The sequence below is a fragment of the Harpia harpyja genome, chromosome 24, assembly GCF_026419915.1.
Source record: "Harpia harpyja isolate bHarHar1 chromosome 24, bHarHar1 primary haplotype, whole genome shotgun sequence".
Classification (NCBI taxonomy): Eukaryota; Metazoa; Chordata; class Aves; order Accipitriformes; family Accipitridae; genus Harpia; species Harpia harpyja.
In genome coordinates this window covers 413,560-430,434 of record NC_068963.1, presented here as the reverse complement: position 1 = coordinate 430,434, position 16,875 = coordinate 413,560, and the positions used below count along the sequence as shown (strand labels likewise).

At 52.7% G+C, this 16,875-nt stretch overlaps 1 protein-coding gene across 1 annotated transcript; it reads right to left on the bottom strand.

Moving 5' to 3' along the window:
- Nucleotides 1-4,492: 4,492 nt before the first annotated feature.
- Nucleotides 4,493-14,984, bottom strand: LOC128135757 (ubiquitin carboxyl-terminal hydrolase 42-like). The gene is made up of 16 exons (XM_052774820.1): nt 14,969-14,984; nt 14,172-14,372; nt 13,620-13,730; nt 13,445-13,547; nt 13,230-13,297; nt 12,955-13,069; nt 12,007-12,118; nt 11,600-11,740; nt 11,289-11,389; nt 11,048-11,193; nt 9,039-9,149; nt 8,808-8,873; nt 8,300-8,370; nt 6,183-6,283; nt 5,705-5,759; nt 4,493-4,612 (listed from the first exon to the last, which is right to left on the bottom strand). The coding sequence occupies exons 1-16, from the start codon at nt 14,982-14,984 to the stop codon at nt 4,493-4,495; spliced, it is 1,638 nt and encodes a 545-aa protein (XP_052630780.1).
- Nucleotides 14,985-16,875: the final 1,891 nt, after the last annotated feature.

The window sequence follows — 16,875 nt, the reverse complement described above, 5'->3', positions numbered from 1 at the left end:
GTTGCCACGCCCCCTCAGCCTCCCCGCCCATTTTAACTGTGGCTCCGCCCCTGTCGACCGTGGCCCCGCCCCCTTCCGCGGTCGCCCCACCCCCTCAGTCTTCCCGCCCTTTGTAAGGATCCTTTCCTCTCCTCAGGCTTCCCGCCCTTTTTAACGGCCGTTCCCCCTTCCATTTCCTCACCGACTGAGGCGCGAAGGGGTCCTGGCGCCGCCACAGCCGGCAGGCAACGGTGGGGAAGGGGGGGACGGGGACACGGACACCCCAGCAGGCGGCTGACCGCCCCAGCATGGACTGGTTCCAGTACAACCGCTGCTTACACCAAGAGAGAGCCCACTTTGCCGTCACCAGGTGTGGCCACGTCCTCCGCACAGTGTGTGGGGCGCAGGAAGGAGGCCTATCACCCTCCCAAAATGGAGGGACACACCCCCACTTCCCATTCATCTTGAACCCCTAAAATGGTGGAAGGGAGGGATCCTCCTCACTTTATAGCCATAAAATGGTGGAAGGGAGGGATCCCCCTCTCCTTATAGCCATAAAATGGTGGAAGGGAGGACCCCCCACCTTCCACCTCACCAAATAGTTCCCCTTCCCATCTTGCCAAACTTTCTCCCTCATAACCGCAATTTTGGGGGGGTGCTCATGTCTATTCTCTCATGAAGGTCCGTGCTCCATTTGCACCGCCAACTGCTGCTACCTCCCCATCTCTGACAAGGTGAGTTGCTGCCCTGTCCTGGCCGCCATTTTGAACCCTTCTCCTCCTTTGTCCTTGGCCACCATTGTGAACCTTCCTCATCTTCCATCACTGGTGGCCATCTCCTTCCCTCCCCACAGGTGTGCCTGCAGGAGAAGCTCTTCTTCAAGAACCCGGCCGACATGGCCCTCAAGCATTTGATCCACAACTCCCAGGTGAGAAGGAGGAGGAGGATGGAGGGCAGCCCACCCCACCCCAGCCATGGGGCCAGCCCCACAGCCTCTGCCCCACAGGTCTGGTGTTTCCAGCAGTCGCAGTCCGACCTGCTGCTGGCCTCTCACAAGGAAGCTGCCCGCCACATCCTGGATACCTGCAATAGGTGACACCCTCCTCCCTTAAGGGCTGTCATCTTGGGATGGGTCCACCCTCCCAGCCGCCATCTTGGGAGTGTCTGCCCCCCCACACCCTCTCCCGGCCGCCATCTTGGGAGTGTCTGCCCCCCCACACCCTCTCCCGGCCGCCATCTTGGGAGTGTCTGCCCCCCACACCCTCTCCCGACCGCCATCTTGGGAGTGTGTGTTCCCACACCACTTCTCCCGGCCGCCATCTTGGGAGGGTCTGCCCCACATCACAGCCCTGCTCCAGCAGGGTGCTGGAGGCGCTGCGGCGGGAGAACGGGGAGCTGCACTGCGCTCAGGTGATCCCCCCCAATTCCCCCCACCCTCCTCGTTCAGTCCCCCATCTCCTCCCCGCCCCCACTGACCCCCCATTTTCTCACCCCACAGCTCTCCCTCGGCTGGCGAGGGGGCAGCAGGTGAGACCCCTCTGTGGGGTTTTGGAGGGTGTCATGGTCCACTCGGTGGACTCGTGATGGTTCGTTTGCTACGATCTCGAAAGTGCAAAATTAAGGTGACCAACACCAAAGGGGATAGCAATAATCACACAGTAAAACTTTATTGTATTGCCTGTGAAGAGGCACGCGAGAGTTAGAGATGGGTGAAAGAAAGGAGAAAAGTAAAGTTAAGTTTAGAGAGAGGAGAAAGAGAAGTTATAGCTACCACCGCTGATCTCAAGACGTCCTAACGGTCCCGGGTCCAGCTAATGCTGCGTCGTCGATCGTCGTGGTCCTTGGTGGGGAAGCTTCAAATTTCCGTTGTTCAGAAGTCATCTTTTATGCTTAGTAACACACCTTGCTCCACCTCTGCCTCAGGAGTCTCCGCCCTTCTCGAGCGAGGCTATTATGCAGGCACAGGGTCAGTGTCTGAGGCGTGGTAAGTCTTGGAGGTGTGTTTTGGTATTATAATGAAGCAAAGTTCGTCTAAAGTTCATGATTTCTTCATCGATGTTGTGGTAACAATTGCAATCCATCCTTTTAGGACAGTAGCTGTGCGGTTATCTCTAACGGAGCCTTGTACCACGCGTTCTGTTCTTGGGATCGGCCACTGCGCTTCCAAACAGGCCGTTGTCAGATAACGTACTGTTCATGTTCCTGATGACAATGTTGAGACAATGCTGATTTTCTGACCGACTCCTACAGAGGGGGGTCTGTGGCGGCATTGGTGGTGGCACTCCCCATATATCTCCATGCAAGAGGAGCACACCCTGGCCAGTCAGCATCACCTCCCCGGTGCAGACGGGTAGGTCCCCCCCCAAAAAAATTTTTAGGGGTCTCCCTACCCCCTATTCCCCCCCTCTTACTTTTGGGCACCACTGGGACCACCCTGGAAATATCTGGGATCATACTGGGTATGACTGGGACCACCCTGGGGGCAACGGTGACCATGCTGGGGCAACTGGGACCAAACTGGAAATGACTAGGACTATGTTAGGGTGCAACTGGGACCATGGTGGGACAACTGGGAGCTACTGGGATCATACTGGGAGCAACTGGGACCACACTGGGGGTGACTGGAAGTGACTAGGAGCAGCTGGGAGCAACTGGGTTCATGCTGGGAGCAACTGGGAGTGACTGGAACCACACTGGGAGTAACTGGGATCATGTTGGGGTAAGTGGGAAAGTCTAGGAGCACACTGGGTGCGATTGGAATATACTAGGTGTAACTGGAACTACGCTGAGGGCAACTTGGATCATGCTGGGAGTGACTCAGAGCATGCTGGGGGCAACTGGGATATACTGGGAGCAACTGGAACTATGTTGAGGGTAACTGATCATACTGCGGGAACTGGGAGTAACTGGGACTATGCTGGGGTGTAACTGGGATCACTGTGGGAGACATTGGGCCCATGCTGGGGGCAACTGGGTTTATATTGGGAGTGACTAGGAGCAACTGGGATCATACTGGGAACCACTGCAGCCACCCTGCAGGCAACTGGGATCATACTGGGAGCAAGTGGGACCACAGTGAGGATGACTGGAAGTGACTAGGAGTAACTGGGAGCAGACAGGGAGCAACTGGGATCATACTGGGAGTGACTAGGAGCACGCTGGTGGCAAATGGGACCATGCTGGAACAATGTTGGGGGCAACTGGGATTATGTTGGGGTGCAACTGGGACGATGCTGGGGCAACAGAGAGCTACTGGAATCATGCTGAGGGAGACTGGGATCATACTGGGAGCAAGTAGGACCACACTGAGGGCAACTGGGATCATACTGGGAGTGACTGGGAGCATGCTGGCGGCGACTGGGATCATACTGTGAGTAACTGGGACGATGCTGAGGGCAACTGGGACCGTGCTGGGGGCAACTGGGAGCAACTGGGATCACACTGGCTGGAACTGGGACAAACTGGTACCATGCTGCAGGCGACTGGGATCATGCTGGCAGAGACTGGGATCATACTGGGAGCAAGTGGGACCACACTGAGGGCAACTGGGATCATACTGGGAGCGTTTAGGAGCACGGTGGCGGCAACTGGGATCATACTGTGAGTAACTGGGATCACATGGGGGGCAACTGGGAGCAACTGGGATCATGCTGGGCAAGACTGGGATCATACAGGGAGCAACTGGGACCACGCTGGGGGTGACTGGAAGTGACTAGGAGCAACTGGAATCATGCTGGGAGCAACTGGTAGTGACTGGGACCATGCTGGGAGGAACTGGGATCATGTTGGGGGCATTTGGGATATACTGGGAGCAACTGGAATCATACTGGGAGTGACTAGGAGCATGCTGGGGGCAACTGGGATATACTGGGAGCAACTGGAACTATGAGGGTAAGTGGGACCATATTGGGGGCAACTGGGAGTGACTGGGACTATGCTGGGGGGCAGCTGGGATCGTGGTGGGAGTAATTGGGTCCATGCTGGGGGCAACTGGGATCATACTCGAAGAGACTGGAATCATACTGGGAGCGACTCAGAGCATGCTGCGTGCAACTGGGATCATACTGGGAGCGACTGGACCACCCTGGAGGCAACTGGAACTACTCTGAGGGCAACTGTGATCATACTGGGAGCGACTGGAATCATACTGGGAGTGATTAGGAGCAGCAGGCCGGGGGCAACTGCAATCATCCTGGGAGTTAGTGGGAGTGACTCGGAGCATGTTGGGGCAACTGGGATCATACTGGGAGCAACTGGAACTACAGTGCTGGCAACTGGGGTCATACTGGGAGCGACTGGGGCAGAGCCCTGGCCCCCCTCCCCCGGCCAATAAAGGGTGAGCTGCGCGCCCGGAGACCCGGGTCCCCCGTGGTGCCCTGCGGCTGGGGGAGGGGCGATGCAAATTTATGCTAACGAGCCCTGCGGCTTCTCTCCCCCCTCCCACCCCCTGTCGCTGCCGCCGCGGCACCATCGAGACGCGGCCTCCGGGGGCACAGAGCGGCCGGGCGGGCGCCTATTGGGCCGAAGGTGGGCGGGTGGTCGGCTGCACCGTCAGCAGGAGGGCGGTGCGGTGGGAGGCGTCAATCCGAGCCAGGTTTGGGGGGGTCTGGGGCGTGACGTCACGCTGGGGGGGCTGTGAGGTCAGGAAGGGGGGAGGTAGGGCGGGTCAGGGGGCGACAGCCCAGGGCCGGGTGGCAGCCGTGGTCTCGGTGCCTCTGATGAAGAGCTCGACCAGGGCCATGTGGAGGCGGGGGGGTGGAGCTCAGGGGACCTGCGCTGGGTGTCCCCCCCCGGACGCCTGGGTCCCCTCCAGGCCCACCCTGGACAGTGCAGTGGGCGTGGCCTCGCTATGCCCTGCCCCAAGCCCACCACCCCCCCCCCCGGTGCTGCAGCCAGACCCTATAGACCCCCCAGACCCTATGTACCCTTCCCTGACCCTCGGCCCTACAGACCGCCCTCAGCCCCTGTATACCCTTCCCTGACACCCCCCCCCAGACCCTAGAGACCCCCTCTGGATCCTACAGATCCCTCTGTTCCCTCTAGCCCTATAGATCCCCCTGAACCCTATAAATTCCCCATTCCCTCCCAGTCCTGTAGATCCCACTGGACCCTATGGATCCATCCTTACCCTCCTGTATCCTATAGACACCCTCAAACCCTAAAGGTCCCTCCCAGACCCTCTGGGTCCCTCCCTTTCCCCCCTGCACCCTATAGAGCCTGACCCAATAGATTTCTCCCTCCCCGTGTCTGTACTGATTCCCCCAGACCCTGCAGATCACTCTCTTTCCCCCTGGACCCTGTAGATTCCTACCCCCCCCCCCAACCTTATAGTTCCCTCCTTTCACCAAACCCAGCCCCTATAGATTCCCCCAGACCCCATGGATCCCACCACCCCCCTCCCCCTCCAGGCCCTAAAGATCTCTCCTGGAAGCTATATACACACACACACTCCCCCAGGACCCTATGGATCCCTGCCTCCCCCCAAGCCTGGACCATAAACCCCAAAACTCCCCCTCACCTTGACTCCCCCCAAACCCCCCAGGAATACCACTTGGGGACTCCAAAACCCCACAGGACTCCCCAACCTTCTCCCCCTCTCCATTTGTGTGTCCCCCCCAGCCCTGCCCCCCCACGCCAGACCTGCTGGTGCTGAGCTCAGTGGGCACCATCCAGGAGGTGCTGGCCTGGCACTGGGGGGACTGGCTGAAGGGCCCCCCCAAGTTACCTTGGGGGGGGTGGTGGCTATGGGGCTGTGGGGGGTTATGGGGTGGGGGAGGTCCCTATGGGTTGGGGGGTGGGGAATCTATGGGGTTGGGGCCATGGGTGCTGGGGGCTCCCTGGGTTGTCGTTTCCCCCCCCCCCCCCCAAGTGAAGGTGGGAACAAGATCATGGTCTTCCAGCCACGTCTGTTCCTTTCAGAGCAGTAACTCATCTTTAGATCCTCCCGGAGCAACATTTTGCCTCTTCTCGCAGCTAGCCAGTCTCAGAGAGCAGACAGCAGTTTACACAAGCACCACAGTTTAGTGCCAGACAAGGAGGGAGAGGAAAGGACCTGGCGAAGCGCAGAACAGACAGAACTCAACTGGACAGAGTCATTCTCTCCTAGGACAGAAAGCAAAACCTACCGGAGGAGAACAGTAACCCCAAGATCAGTAACAGGAGAGGGAGTGCATGCTTGAACACCCTTTCACACTTGTTCCTACCTGGTATAGAAGAGTAAATATGCACGCTGGCAGAGGGCCGTCTTGATGTCACAGAGAACCACAGAGGCATCGTTCATCTTGTACCAACGTCCATCGCTGGCCTGCAAAGAAAGGCAACGCTATCTTCAGATGAACTGCAGGGGGTTTAAAAGAAAAACACAGGACACAATCCACCAACGGAAATCACAAAGTTGACTTTTACCTTTACGGAGCAGTAGTAGCATCCTGTCTGACAGCTGGGACCTACATGTACCAGGATGGCATGCAAGGAATAGAGAGAGGTTCTCCGGCCGCTTGAGACACATGTGCGCCAAGGTCCAAATGTTCTGGATATGGCACAAGCTAAAGAGAGACCAAGAAGACTCCGAAGTTATCCTGAGAGTCATTAGGAAGCAGCCTGAGAAGACCTTGTCACCAAACACAGGCTAGAGGTATAGAAATAGATCTTCTGGCTTCATCAAAAACAGCTGTTGCCATTTCATCCCTGAAGTGGCAGAAAACTGTTCTCAGCCAAGCCAGCTCTTTACGCCCACAGTAAGTGCTTACCTTCACATTGGAACTTTCCTCTTACCGTAAGGCAAAGAGCAAGGCAGAGCTATTGCATTCATTTTTCGTAGACAGCTTCACCCGATAGCCATCGCGGGCAGACATTAAGGACTTCCAAAATAGGATTCTCCTTTGGGAACGATCTCCTTCCAAGCAGACAAAGTTGCCGTGCACTTGTATACATACCTGGCTAATCTGCCAGAGAAAGCATCGAATCTCTTCAAGCACAGTGTCAGGACATTGGAGGAAAAATGTATCGTGAGCCTCTTGGACGCAGTGGCCAGCTGTTCACACTTTGAAAACAAGCACAGACCCAACTGTTGCACCTATCTTCTCTCCACTCCACCCCCATCCATGTAGGGTTGAGTTAAGGCTTGTTTTGCCCAACTACCGTGTGCACGTGTTTGCATTTCAGATGCCTTAAGTCCATAAGCTCTCCCTGAAGGTAGCTTTGGTCTCGGGTGGCTCCCTTTGGAGAGCAGCAGTCTGCAGCCTTTGCAATACAAGAGCGAGGCATGACACTGCTCAGAGAGCCAGCAGGAGCCCCTACTGGTCTGAGGACTGAGGTCTCCTGGACAGAGACTCAAGTATCCAAAAAAGTCTTGGAGATGAAACTGTGGATTGTTGCCAAATCACTGTCCAGAGCTCATCCTTGCTTTGGCTCACCACTGCAGATGGGACATGTCTTTTTCCCTTCTGGCCATAAGGGTAGTTCAGTGGGCAGCTTCATAGCTGGGAAGGTTGACCACCTCCAGGGCAGACAAGGCCAGGAATAAAATTCTCATCAGCTTTGCAAATATTCAGGCAGAAGGGAAAAAAAATTACCTGCTTTAGAAACAAATGCATTCTTTTCCAAGTTCCGGATGGTTCCTGCGGGTTAGTTGTACGGGGAAGAAAAAAAAAAAAAAGAAAAAAACCCCAATCTGCCTCATGACTGGCTTTCTCAATTAAGTCCACACCTAACTAGTGCTCCCAGGCATGCAATACCATAACCCAGTATCTACTAGGAAGATGTCCTTAGCAATAACCTTACTTGCTACATTTATAGCTGTTTTTGCCATCCAGCTGCTCAGGTTTGACAAAGTTTTCCAGAGCTGCAGTGACAGATGAGGCTGCCTGGATGAGAGAGAAAGGAGAGCACTAAGCTCCTGGAAACTCAAAATCTCAAGAGCGAGCTACCTGTGTGGTACCAGCCTTGTCCCAATAAACAGCTACCCCTGGGCGGGTACCAGATTTGCCTGTGGGACGCATGGTCCAAAAAGAGCAAAAGCAATCCAAGCTGTCCGCACAGCAACCAGAGGCGCACTGAGGGAGTCCAAAGCAGGGTGGTATGACAGTGTCATCACGGCTGTAGATACCATCCTTACTGTGCCCAGCTGACACCCAGCACAGGGAGACCGTTTACAGAGCTTCCACAGCAGAAGCACACAAGCACAGTTCCCTTCCCATCCAGCACCAAGCTCTTGTGTGGTAACAGCCACAGGTTGAATTCCACGGAGCTTCCTGGAGATAAACTAGGTGCCCTGCAGGGGCCTGGAAACATTTTGCACCACAATTTCAAAACATCTTACCTTGATATCCAAGGGAATATCAAGGAATGCCTCGTAGGTGTCTGAAATGGCTTTGCAGCTGAAGCACGTTACTGGAAGGGAAAGAGAAATGCTTCTCAGGTTGGGAAGGAGACTAACTCTGTCCATTTCAGTGACCAAGACATACTGCTTTCAACACACTGGACATACTGCCGCATCCCAGAAGCTGTTTACCACAAACAGAGAAAGAGCCACAGATCATTCTAAGGACAGGAATAGTTTTAAAAAGTACCTCTGGATCTCAGAGATCCTCCAAAGACCTGATGAATGAGCGTGCTAGCCTGAGAAGATGTGTCCTAGCTGGAAAGAAATGGTAATTGGAGCTCACAAGGTGGAAGGCAGAGTTAGCTCTTGCAAGAATTCTCCTTGTTAGGAAAGCCCCGGACAGAGGTTTTCACTGACAGTCGTTAAAAGGGCTAGGGAGTATTTCAACAGTCACGTGCTTATGCTTACTTGCTGTTTCTGCTCAAACAAGCTCTCTGCATGGCACCCACAGCATAGCAGAAGAATTCATGTGCGTCTTCCTGGGTGCCAGGCTGGAAATCTTCTCCTATTCCTAAGAAAGAAGAAGGATTTTACAGTGATCTCAGAGAAAAAGGGAAGAAAACTCACCTTTCTAAAAAAGCTCTCCTCCTTAACACAAACACAGCAAAAAGAGTGACACACTGGGTGCTTCAGAAATCAAAAATACCTCCAAATGAAACCCTCTGAAATGACTTACGTGGAAGCTCATTGACGAGAGACGTAGGTTCGATGGCACTACCCGAGCAAGACAGGACCTCCTCAATGTGCGCTACTGTCATGCACATCATGCAGAAGCCTTCCTCTGCACCTGAAGAGGGAGGGAAAGAAGGACGGAAGGGAGGAGGGAAGCAAGCAAGCCTAATGTGCATCTCTGGGGTGCTGAAACCCTCCTCCTCCCTGCTGAGGGGTCACACTCGGTGGTGTCCACAAACCGGCCGCAGAGGTCATAGCCCCGATGTGGGGATCTGCTCCGCTCTCTCTGAAACAGCTGAGCGTGCTCCCGAGCAGCCCTGGGTGTGGGAGCCCGCTTGCAGCTGGCATTGGAGGGCCCTGCAGCTGCATCATCCCTTGGGGCTCTGTCATGACGTGGAGGACTTGCTCTCCACCTCCCCTTCCTCCTCGCTGAGCGGTGGTAGTCTGTGGTCTCCAAAACCCGGCTGCGGAGAATGTAGCCCTGCCGCAGGGATCTGCTCTGCTTCTGCATTGGCAGGGTTTGCTCCCGAGCAGCGCTGGGTGCAGGACCTGACTGGGAGGTGCCGTTGGAGGGCCCTGGAGCAGCATCATCCCTGGGAGTGTGATCACGACCTGGAGGACTAGTTCTCCTCCTCCTCCCTGTTGAGTGGTCGTAGTCTGTGGTGTCCACCAACCAGCTGCGGACATCTCTTCCCCACTGCGGGGATCTGCTCTGGGCCCTCTCCCTGGCACTGTTCCTCTGGCAGCGGGAAGAAGGGCTGAATCCCTGCTCCTCTTTGTTGCTGTCTTCTTGCACAGCATGCAGAGGGGCAAATGGTGGAGAGTGGGCCGGGCACGCAGCTTTCCTTCTGGACACCAGCCTTAGGCAGCCGCAGAAGAAGCGATGCAAGCAGGAGCCCACGTAGGAGGCGATGCTGAGCCTGCCTGGCCAGCCTGCAGATGCCTCCCGTGCACCTGCCTGGGTTAGCTGGCTGGTGCTGGCTGGTGCAGAGGAGCTGCTGTCCTCTGGAGAGTCCTCCATGCCCACCGCCGTGTCCTGCAAAGAGAGCTGTGCAAAGGTCCTGCCCTTTCCTCCTGAAAGGACCTGAACAGTGGGGAAACCCCAGAAGCTGTGGGAGGGGACAGCTAAGGGCCTCCCAAAGGCTCTCCTGGAGGGCTGCAAAGGCAGAAGGGCCAAAGGCGGACAAATGGGGTGGATCGAGGTGGGACGCTTTGAGAGGGAGCAGCCTTGCGGCTGTGAAGAAAGCTGCAGCATGGGTGGGAGAAGAGAGCAATGCCAAGATCCCAGAAAGAAATCTGCTGTCCAGCTGGTGCCCTGACCCACCTCCCCAGGTTACCTTAGTCCTAGGAGGCAGACCCTGTGGTCCCACAGAATCCTCCTGCTTGCTGTCAGCCCCCCATTGACTGAGGGAGGAACAGGCATATGCTGGTGCCAGTGAGGAAGGCACCCTTTCTCCCGTTTTCAAATCAGAGCGCCTGGAGAAAAAAAAGAGTGATCTGCATTTAGGGCTGTTCTTGCAGCTTTCTCTGGGGTTCAGTCATTTTCTTGGAGTGGTTTCGACAACTGACAGAAGACGTAACCAAGACTACAGATGGGAAAATTGATTGGGGTCTACCCACCAGGTCTGCCCCTGTCAGACCAAGTCCTCATCTTTATTGTCCCTATGGCCTCCATTTCATAGAATCATAGAATCATCGAATGGTGTGGGTTGGAAGGGACCTTAAAGATCATCTAGTTCCAACCCCCCTGCCATGGGCAGGGACGCCTTCCACTAGACCAGGTTGCTCAAAGCCCCATCCAACCTGGCCTTGAACACCTCCAGGGAGGGGGCATCCACAACCCCTCTGGGAAAACTCTCCCAGTGTTTCACCACCCTCACCGTAAAGAATTTCTTCCCAACATCTAATCTAAATCTTCCATCTTTCACTTTAAAACTGTTACCCCTCATTCTATCACTACACTCCCTGATAGAGAGTCCATCCCCATCTTTCCTGTAGGCCCCCTTTAACTACTCTTCTCTACATTAGCCAGCTTCAGACAGCAGACAAGTAGCACTTTACACCAGGGCAGCAGCCTGAAGCCCAGCAAGGGAAGATAAGGACTGACGTGGGGTATTTCAGATTCAACAGCACTGAAGGATGCAGGTAATAATTGTCTCCTATGACAGGAAAAGAAACATGCAGGAGGAGAAGAAAAATAGCAAAGCCAGGAAAAGGAAACATATTCTGAACACATTTTAATACTTGTCATCACCTGACATAAACCAGTAAATAGGCTTGCTGCCTGAGAACTGTCTCGATGCCACAACCATTCACAGCCATATCGTTCATCTTGTACCACAGTCCATTGCTGGCCTGCAAAGAAAGGCATCAGTCTCTGGAGATGAACCGCATGGTTTCTCCGCAAAAACACAGGCGGAGAACCAAGAGTACACCAACGCAAATCCAATCCAGCCCCTAAGGAGACCTTCTCCCTCCAAACGTTGGCCACCAGTTACACTGCCTGGAAGGTTTGTCTTCCCCAGCACACATTGTTTCCCTGCTAAGAAGGAAGTTGCTCTTTACCTTTGTGTAGCAGAAATAGTGTCCTGCATGACAGCTGTCACCACGATGCACCAAGACAGCATATAAGGTGTAGAGGAGCCGTTCTCCGGCTGTCTGGGACATGTATGGCCGAAGATCCAAGTACTCGGGATACTCCACAACCTACAGGGAGACCAGGAGGGCTCAGAAACGATCCTGAAGTACTACATGAAATAGCCTTCAACATGGCATGGTTTGGCTGGCAGGAAACTGTTCCCAGCCAAAGCAGCTCTGTCGGAGCAGAGTACATGCTTGTCTTCCCACCAGAACTCTCCTCTCCTCGGAAGGGAACACGAAAAACCCAACATGAACAGCTTGTGAAAGAGCATACTGCTTTGGGAAATCTCCTGCTCCGGGAAGAGAAAGTTGCCCTCCAGTGGCATACACACCTTGCTGATCTTCCTGCCGGTGCAACCTTCAAACCTCTTCAGACACACTGTGAGAACCTTGGGCGCGCAATAGACTGTAAACCTCTTGGAGGCGGCAACCATCTTGTCACATCTTGAAAGCAAGCACAGAGCCAAGTGCTGAAATGCACCCAATTTTCCCCCAAGAAGACCAGACAAGCTTTCATGTCTCACACATCCTTACACTATTTTAAGGCTATTCAGTACCATAAGGTCATATTAAAAAAAAGCTGCGTCTCATTATCGTGCATTAAGCCTATGTGAAATGATGACTTCTGCTCAATGACATGCAGCACCTTCCCGCAGGATCTAGTACTACTGTGTTGCTAGTAATCATCTTACTTGCTACATTTAAAGCAGTTTTCACCATCCAGCTGCTCTGGTTTCACAAAGTCCTCCAGAGCTGCAGTGACAGAAGAGGCTGCCTGGAGGAGTGAGAAAGGAGAGCAGTGAGCTGCGGGCAATGCCCTTGCCCAAACACTTACTAGGAGTTGACAAGAAGACCCAGGCAGCTGTCGCTGAGGAGACGCACTGTGAACCCGCAAGCAGTGTCCAGAAGGAGGCAGAAAGAGGGTATGATGCTGAACATTTCCCTCAGGGAATTGAATTCCTGAGGGATTCCCGGGGCTATCGGGAGCTACTTCCCTGTGGCACCGCAGGGTCATCAATAATGAAAACGATACAACCCATCAGCCTGGGAGCCAGATGGGGTGCTGAGGGAGGGCAAAAGGAAGAAGGATGAGAGTACGTCAAGGGTGCAGAGAGGATAATTCGTACTTGTCCAGCTTAAAGCCAGCACCTACAAGGAGACCACTGCCATGGCCTCCCCAGAAGAACACAGCCCATTCCACTTCCGACCCTCCTCCACCAAGCTCTCTTGTGTTCGCAGTATACGTTTTTAAGTCAACCGCATGGATTCCGGAAAGCTACAGGGGCCTTGGGATGTCCTGAAACACAGCTATAAACCCTCTTAGTTTTATATCCAAAGGGACATCCAGGAAAGCCTCGTAGGAATCGGAAACTGCTCTGCAGCTCAAGCACGTGACTGGAAGGCAAATCAAAATGCTCAGCGATAGGGGAAGTCACTGGCTGTGCCACTTTCCGTCCTTCATACCTACTACGCCAGTCACACGATCGGCTCTTTATCACAGGCCAACAGAAGGGCACAGACAATTCCAAGTTGAGCAATAGTTGCGGAAAAGTACCTCTGGATCTCAGAAAGCCCCCAAATATTTGATGGATGATGGTAGTTGCTTGAGAAGACATGTCCAATCTGGAAATAAATGGTAAGGCAGAGAGTGATCTCCTCCAAGAGTCTTGCTTTGTCTGAAAGCCCTGGGCATAGGTTTTCCTTGGTGGGAGTACACCAAGGAGTCCAAAGGGCTCGGGAACATTGAAAAGGTAATTTGCTTGTGCTTACTCGCTGCTTCCACTCAGACAAGCTCTCTGCATGGCATCGACAGTAAAGCGTAGGAACTCGTGGGCATCTTCCTGCCTGCCAAGCTGGAAATCTTCTCCTATTCCTAAGAAAGAAGTTAGTAATTCTCTCCTACAAGAAGGGGAGAAAACCTGTAAAAGCACCTGAAATGACTTACGTGTGAGGACGTTGATGACAGCGCTAGGCTGGATGGCACTGACTGAGGAATGCAGGACCTTGTTAACATGCGCTTCCATTACGCACATCATGCAGAAGTCTTGCTGACGACCTGAAGAGGGAGGGAGGGAAGCAAGCTCCTCAGGTTAGCAAAATAGCCATAGCGATGGGAAACCTCATGGAGATCCTGAAGTTTTAAGAACAGTCTCCACTCCTCCCAAGGTGCCAACGTCCCAACAAGCCCGGGACATTTTAGTGCGTAGAAAACTTTCTTCGGAGGGATGCTTAACTGACAGAAGTTTTCTGTGCAGTAAGCAAAGAGAGTTTGACTTGCAGGAATAGGGACCAAGACCCGGGGCTAGAAAGAAGTGCCTATCTGAAGATGAACACGCCTAGATAAGACAAGCGGCTTCTAGGCCTGAGCGTTCAAAGAACAGCTCCTCGTGGGGTTGACAAAGAAGGGCTGCTTTTCTCCTAAATCAAATTCCAGATTCTGGGAATCCTGGGGAAGTGCCCAACAGATGTACCAGGAAATGTTCCTAAAAGTACTCACACGACTGGCTGTGCTCACGAGAGAGCAGGTAGTTGGCCAGAGGGGCTGTGTACGTCAGGCACTGCAGGACGGAGCTGAGGAAGCATGTATTGCCCAGGTTGTGCAGTCCCGCTCCAGCTCTCTGTCTTTGCTGCCAATCCATGCAAATCTTCTCCGGGGGAAAGAGGATCCTTTGTTGTGGAGCCATTCCCTTGGCAATGACTGCAGGGAAATGACATTTGAAAAGAGATGACACGATTTTGTTGCACAAAAGCATTTTTAAAAGTTGAGTTCTGTACAGGAGCACCCAGGACAACCAACTCTAACCTCCAGCCCGGAAACACTGGGGGAAGCCTAACGCTGCCGTTCATATTTACTGGTCAAGAAACAGTTTTGGAAAATAGGCTGTTCCCCTGCTTATTTTGCCAAAAGTCCAACAAGCCCACACTCCGATTTCTGTGCCCAGGGCTACCTTCCTTTCCCTCTCGAGACTTGAATTGGATTAGCAGGTCAAGTCTCCCCTGTTCCTGATTGTAAATTCATGAAAACAAGCAAGTATCTAGCAGAAGGTAACCCGACCGATGTCAGATCTTTCTACGAGCGAGGTCATCTTTCAAAGTTTTGTACTAGTGGCAGAGGAGTGACAGAGGAGCGCTTTCCTGCATCTAATTGGAAGCACCTGGCTAAGTCTGGCTGCTATCAGGAAATGCCCCAGAATTCACTCTAGGTTGTCAGCACATTCAGGGATGGAGCACCAGCCACATCTGTTGCCTTTGGGGATTCACAACGCTAAGCCTGCTGGTGAAGCCATTACTTACAGGAGTCGTTCCCCATTGCGGCCATCACTCCTCTCAGGAACAGAGGGGAAAGCTTTGGATGACAAAGGAGGTCAGGACGTGCTCCAGAAAGAGAAGATCGGTGCCAATCCCCTCACCTGATCACAAAGAAATAACTGTAGCTCAACAAAATGCTTAAAAAAACCCCCAAACGCAACCCACAGAACAGCATCCACCATCAACAGTGTTTCAGTGGCACTTGTAACCGCTGTCGAGCTGCAGGCTGATGGCCCCACTGTCCCTGTCACAGGACTCCGGTTGACAGCAATTACCAAGGCCCTTTTGAAAGACTGCATTGCGTGTCACCTGCTCTGAAGAGGACCTGCTGCTTACCTGTGGCTAGCCTTAGCAGCAGAGCCCTCAGGCTCTCCAGCCCACACTTGCTCACCTTGGATGCAGGAGTGACCGGCTTTCGGCTGCTATTTTAACGGCTGCCTTTGCCGTGCTCCTTTTCTGTCTTCTTTTCTACCACATCAATCAGATCAGGGTGGGCTTCTTGTCATGCCTGAGCTTTTCCAGCTTAAGAGTTGCTGCCTATCACTATGTTGAAACCAGACACATTTAGCCTCAACTGAAGAGGGGAGATGAGGGATGTTGGTCCAAGGGTTCTCTGAAGACAGACACAGGGATCTGTGATCATTTCACACATGTGGAACAGGCCACACTTACCTTTAGCAGATGATGGCCAAGCACTATTGTTCCAGAAGGAACATACAAAATTTAGTCACTGAGTCAACATCTGTTTCTTATGTCTGAACAACAGTCAAAGCTTCCTTTGCTCTGTAAGCACGCTGTCCTTCACTGTGGTTAAAACCATCTTAACTGTACTTCACCACCTGAAGTCAAATGCGTTCCAGTATCTACCCTCACGCAGAGAGCCCTGTTCGGATACATCCCTTCACACTACTGTAGGCACTGCATCAACACTTCAGAAATCCCGCCAGAAGACTTCTAAACATGACTGTAGTAAAAACTACCTACTCGGGCCTGAGCGTAACTGCATTCCAGGTGTCTTCAGCTCAAAAAACTTGGAAAAATTAATCATAAGAAACTCCACGTGCAGAGTAAACTAAATTCACAGGAGACTGAAAAATCATCAGTAATGCTGCTATAGCGCTCTGAAAACAGAGGGGAGTTTAACAGAGCACAAGACAGACATCGACTATGGCTTCTTCAGCACAAGGTTATGTAAAAAATACACAATTTTGCCTGGTTTGATGGAGCTACTCCAGAAAAAAAGTCCAAAATTTTATTCCCATGCAAGTTTACTAAGTATTCTGAACCTTGATAATAAAGCATACTTAACACCTTCCAACTGAAGTAAGAATCCCACTTCGCCGAGTCCTAAATTTTCTGTGTTTCATCAGGCCAAAGCATGTTCACAGAGAACGGTCCAAAAGAAATCTTCAGTTTTCAATGGCCTCACCATCACGAGCACAGACTAGGCAAAGGGAGAGTCTGAGGCTGCCTTCAATTCCCATACATCTGGTGTTTACTTTGGTGATACCAGTTCCCTGGACCACACATAGGAAATGCTAGATGAGCACATTTTTAAAGACTGTTACGGTCCTGTGCTTTTTGATTCTGGAAAGTAAAAATTGGAGTGGCTTAATTGGAAAGCCTGCTTTACCTTGCGCAGAAAACACCTGAAGTCCACCAAGAATGCCTTGACATGGAAAGGCACAAACTACAGGAAGTGAAATCCAGTACCGATTCTGGTTTGTTCTTGTTTTAACCGTCAGAAGTACAGGATGCTCCATCTCTAACCCAGTATTTAAAATGTGATAGTCACCCCCACTGAAAAGCAAGATGAATTATTACTATTACTATTTACTGTTTCTGTACTGCTAAATACCCCAGTAACAACACATATAAACAATGACACTTTC

What these genes read in the sequence shown, in the direction of transcription:
- LOC128135757 (XM_052774820.1), bottom strand. An exon ending in TATTTACTGGTTTATGTCAG is followed by an intron (nt 11,194 to 11,288) that starts GTGATGACAAGT and finishes TTCCTGTCATAG; the next exon opens with GAGACAATTATTACCTGCAT. An exon ending in TCTCGTCAATGAGCTTCCAC is followed by an intron (nt 8,874 to 9,038) that starts GTAAGTCATTTC and finishes CTTCTTTCTTAG; the next exon opens with GAATAGGAGAAGATTTCCAG.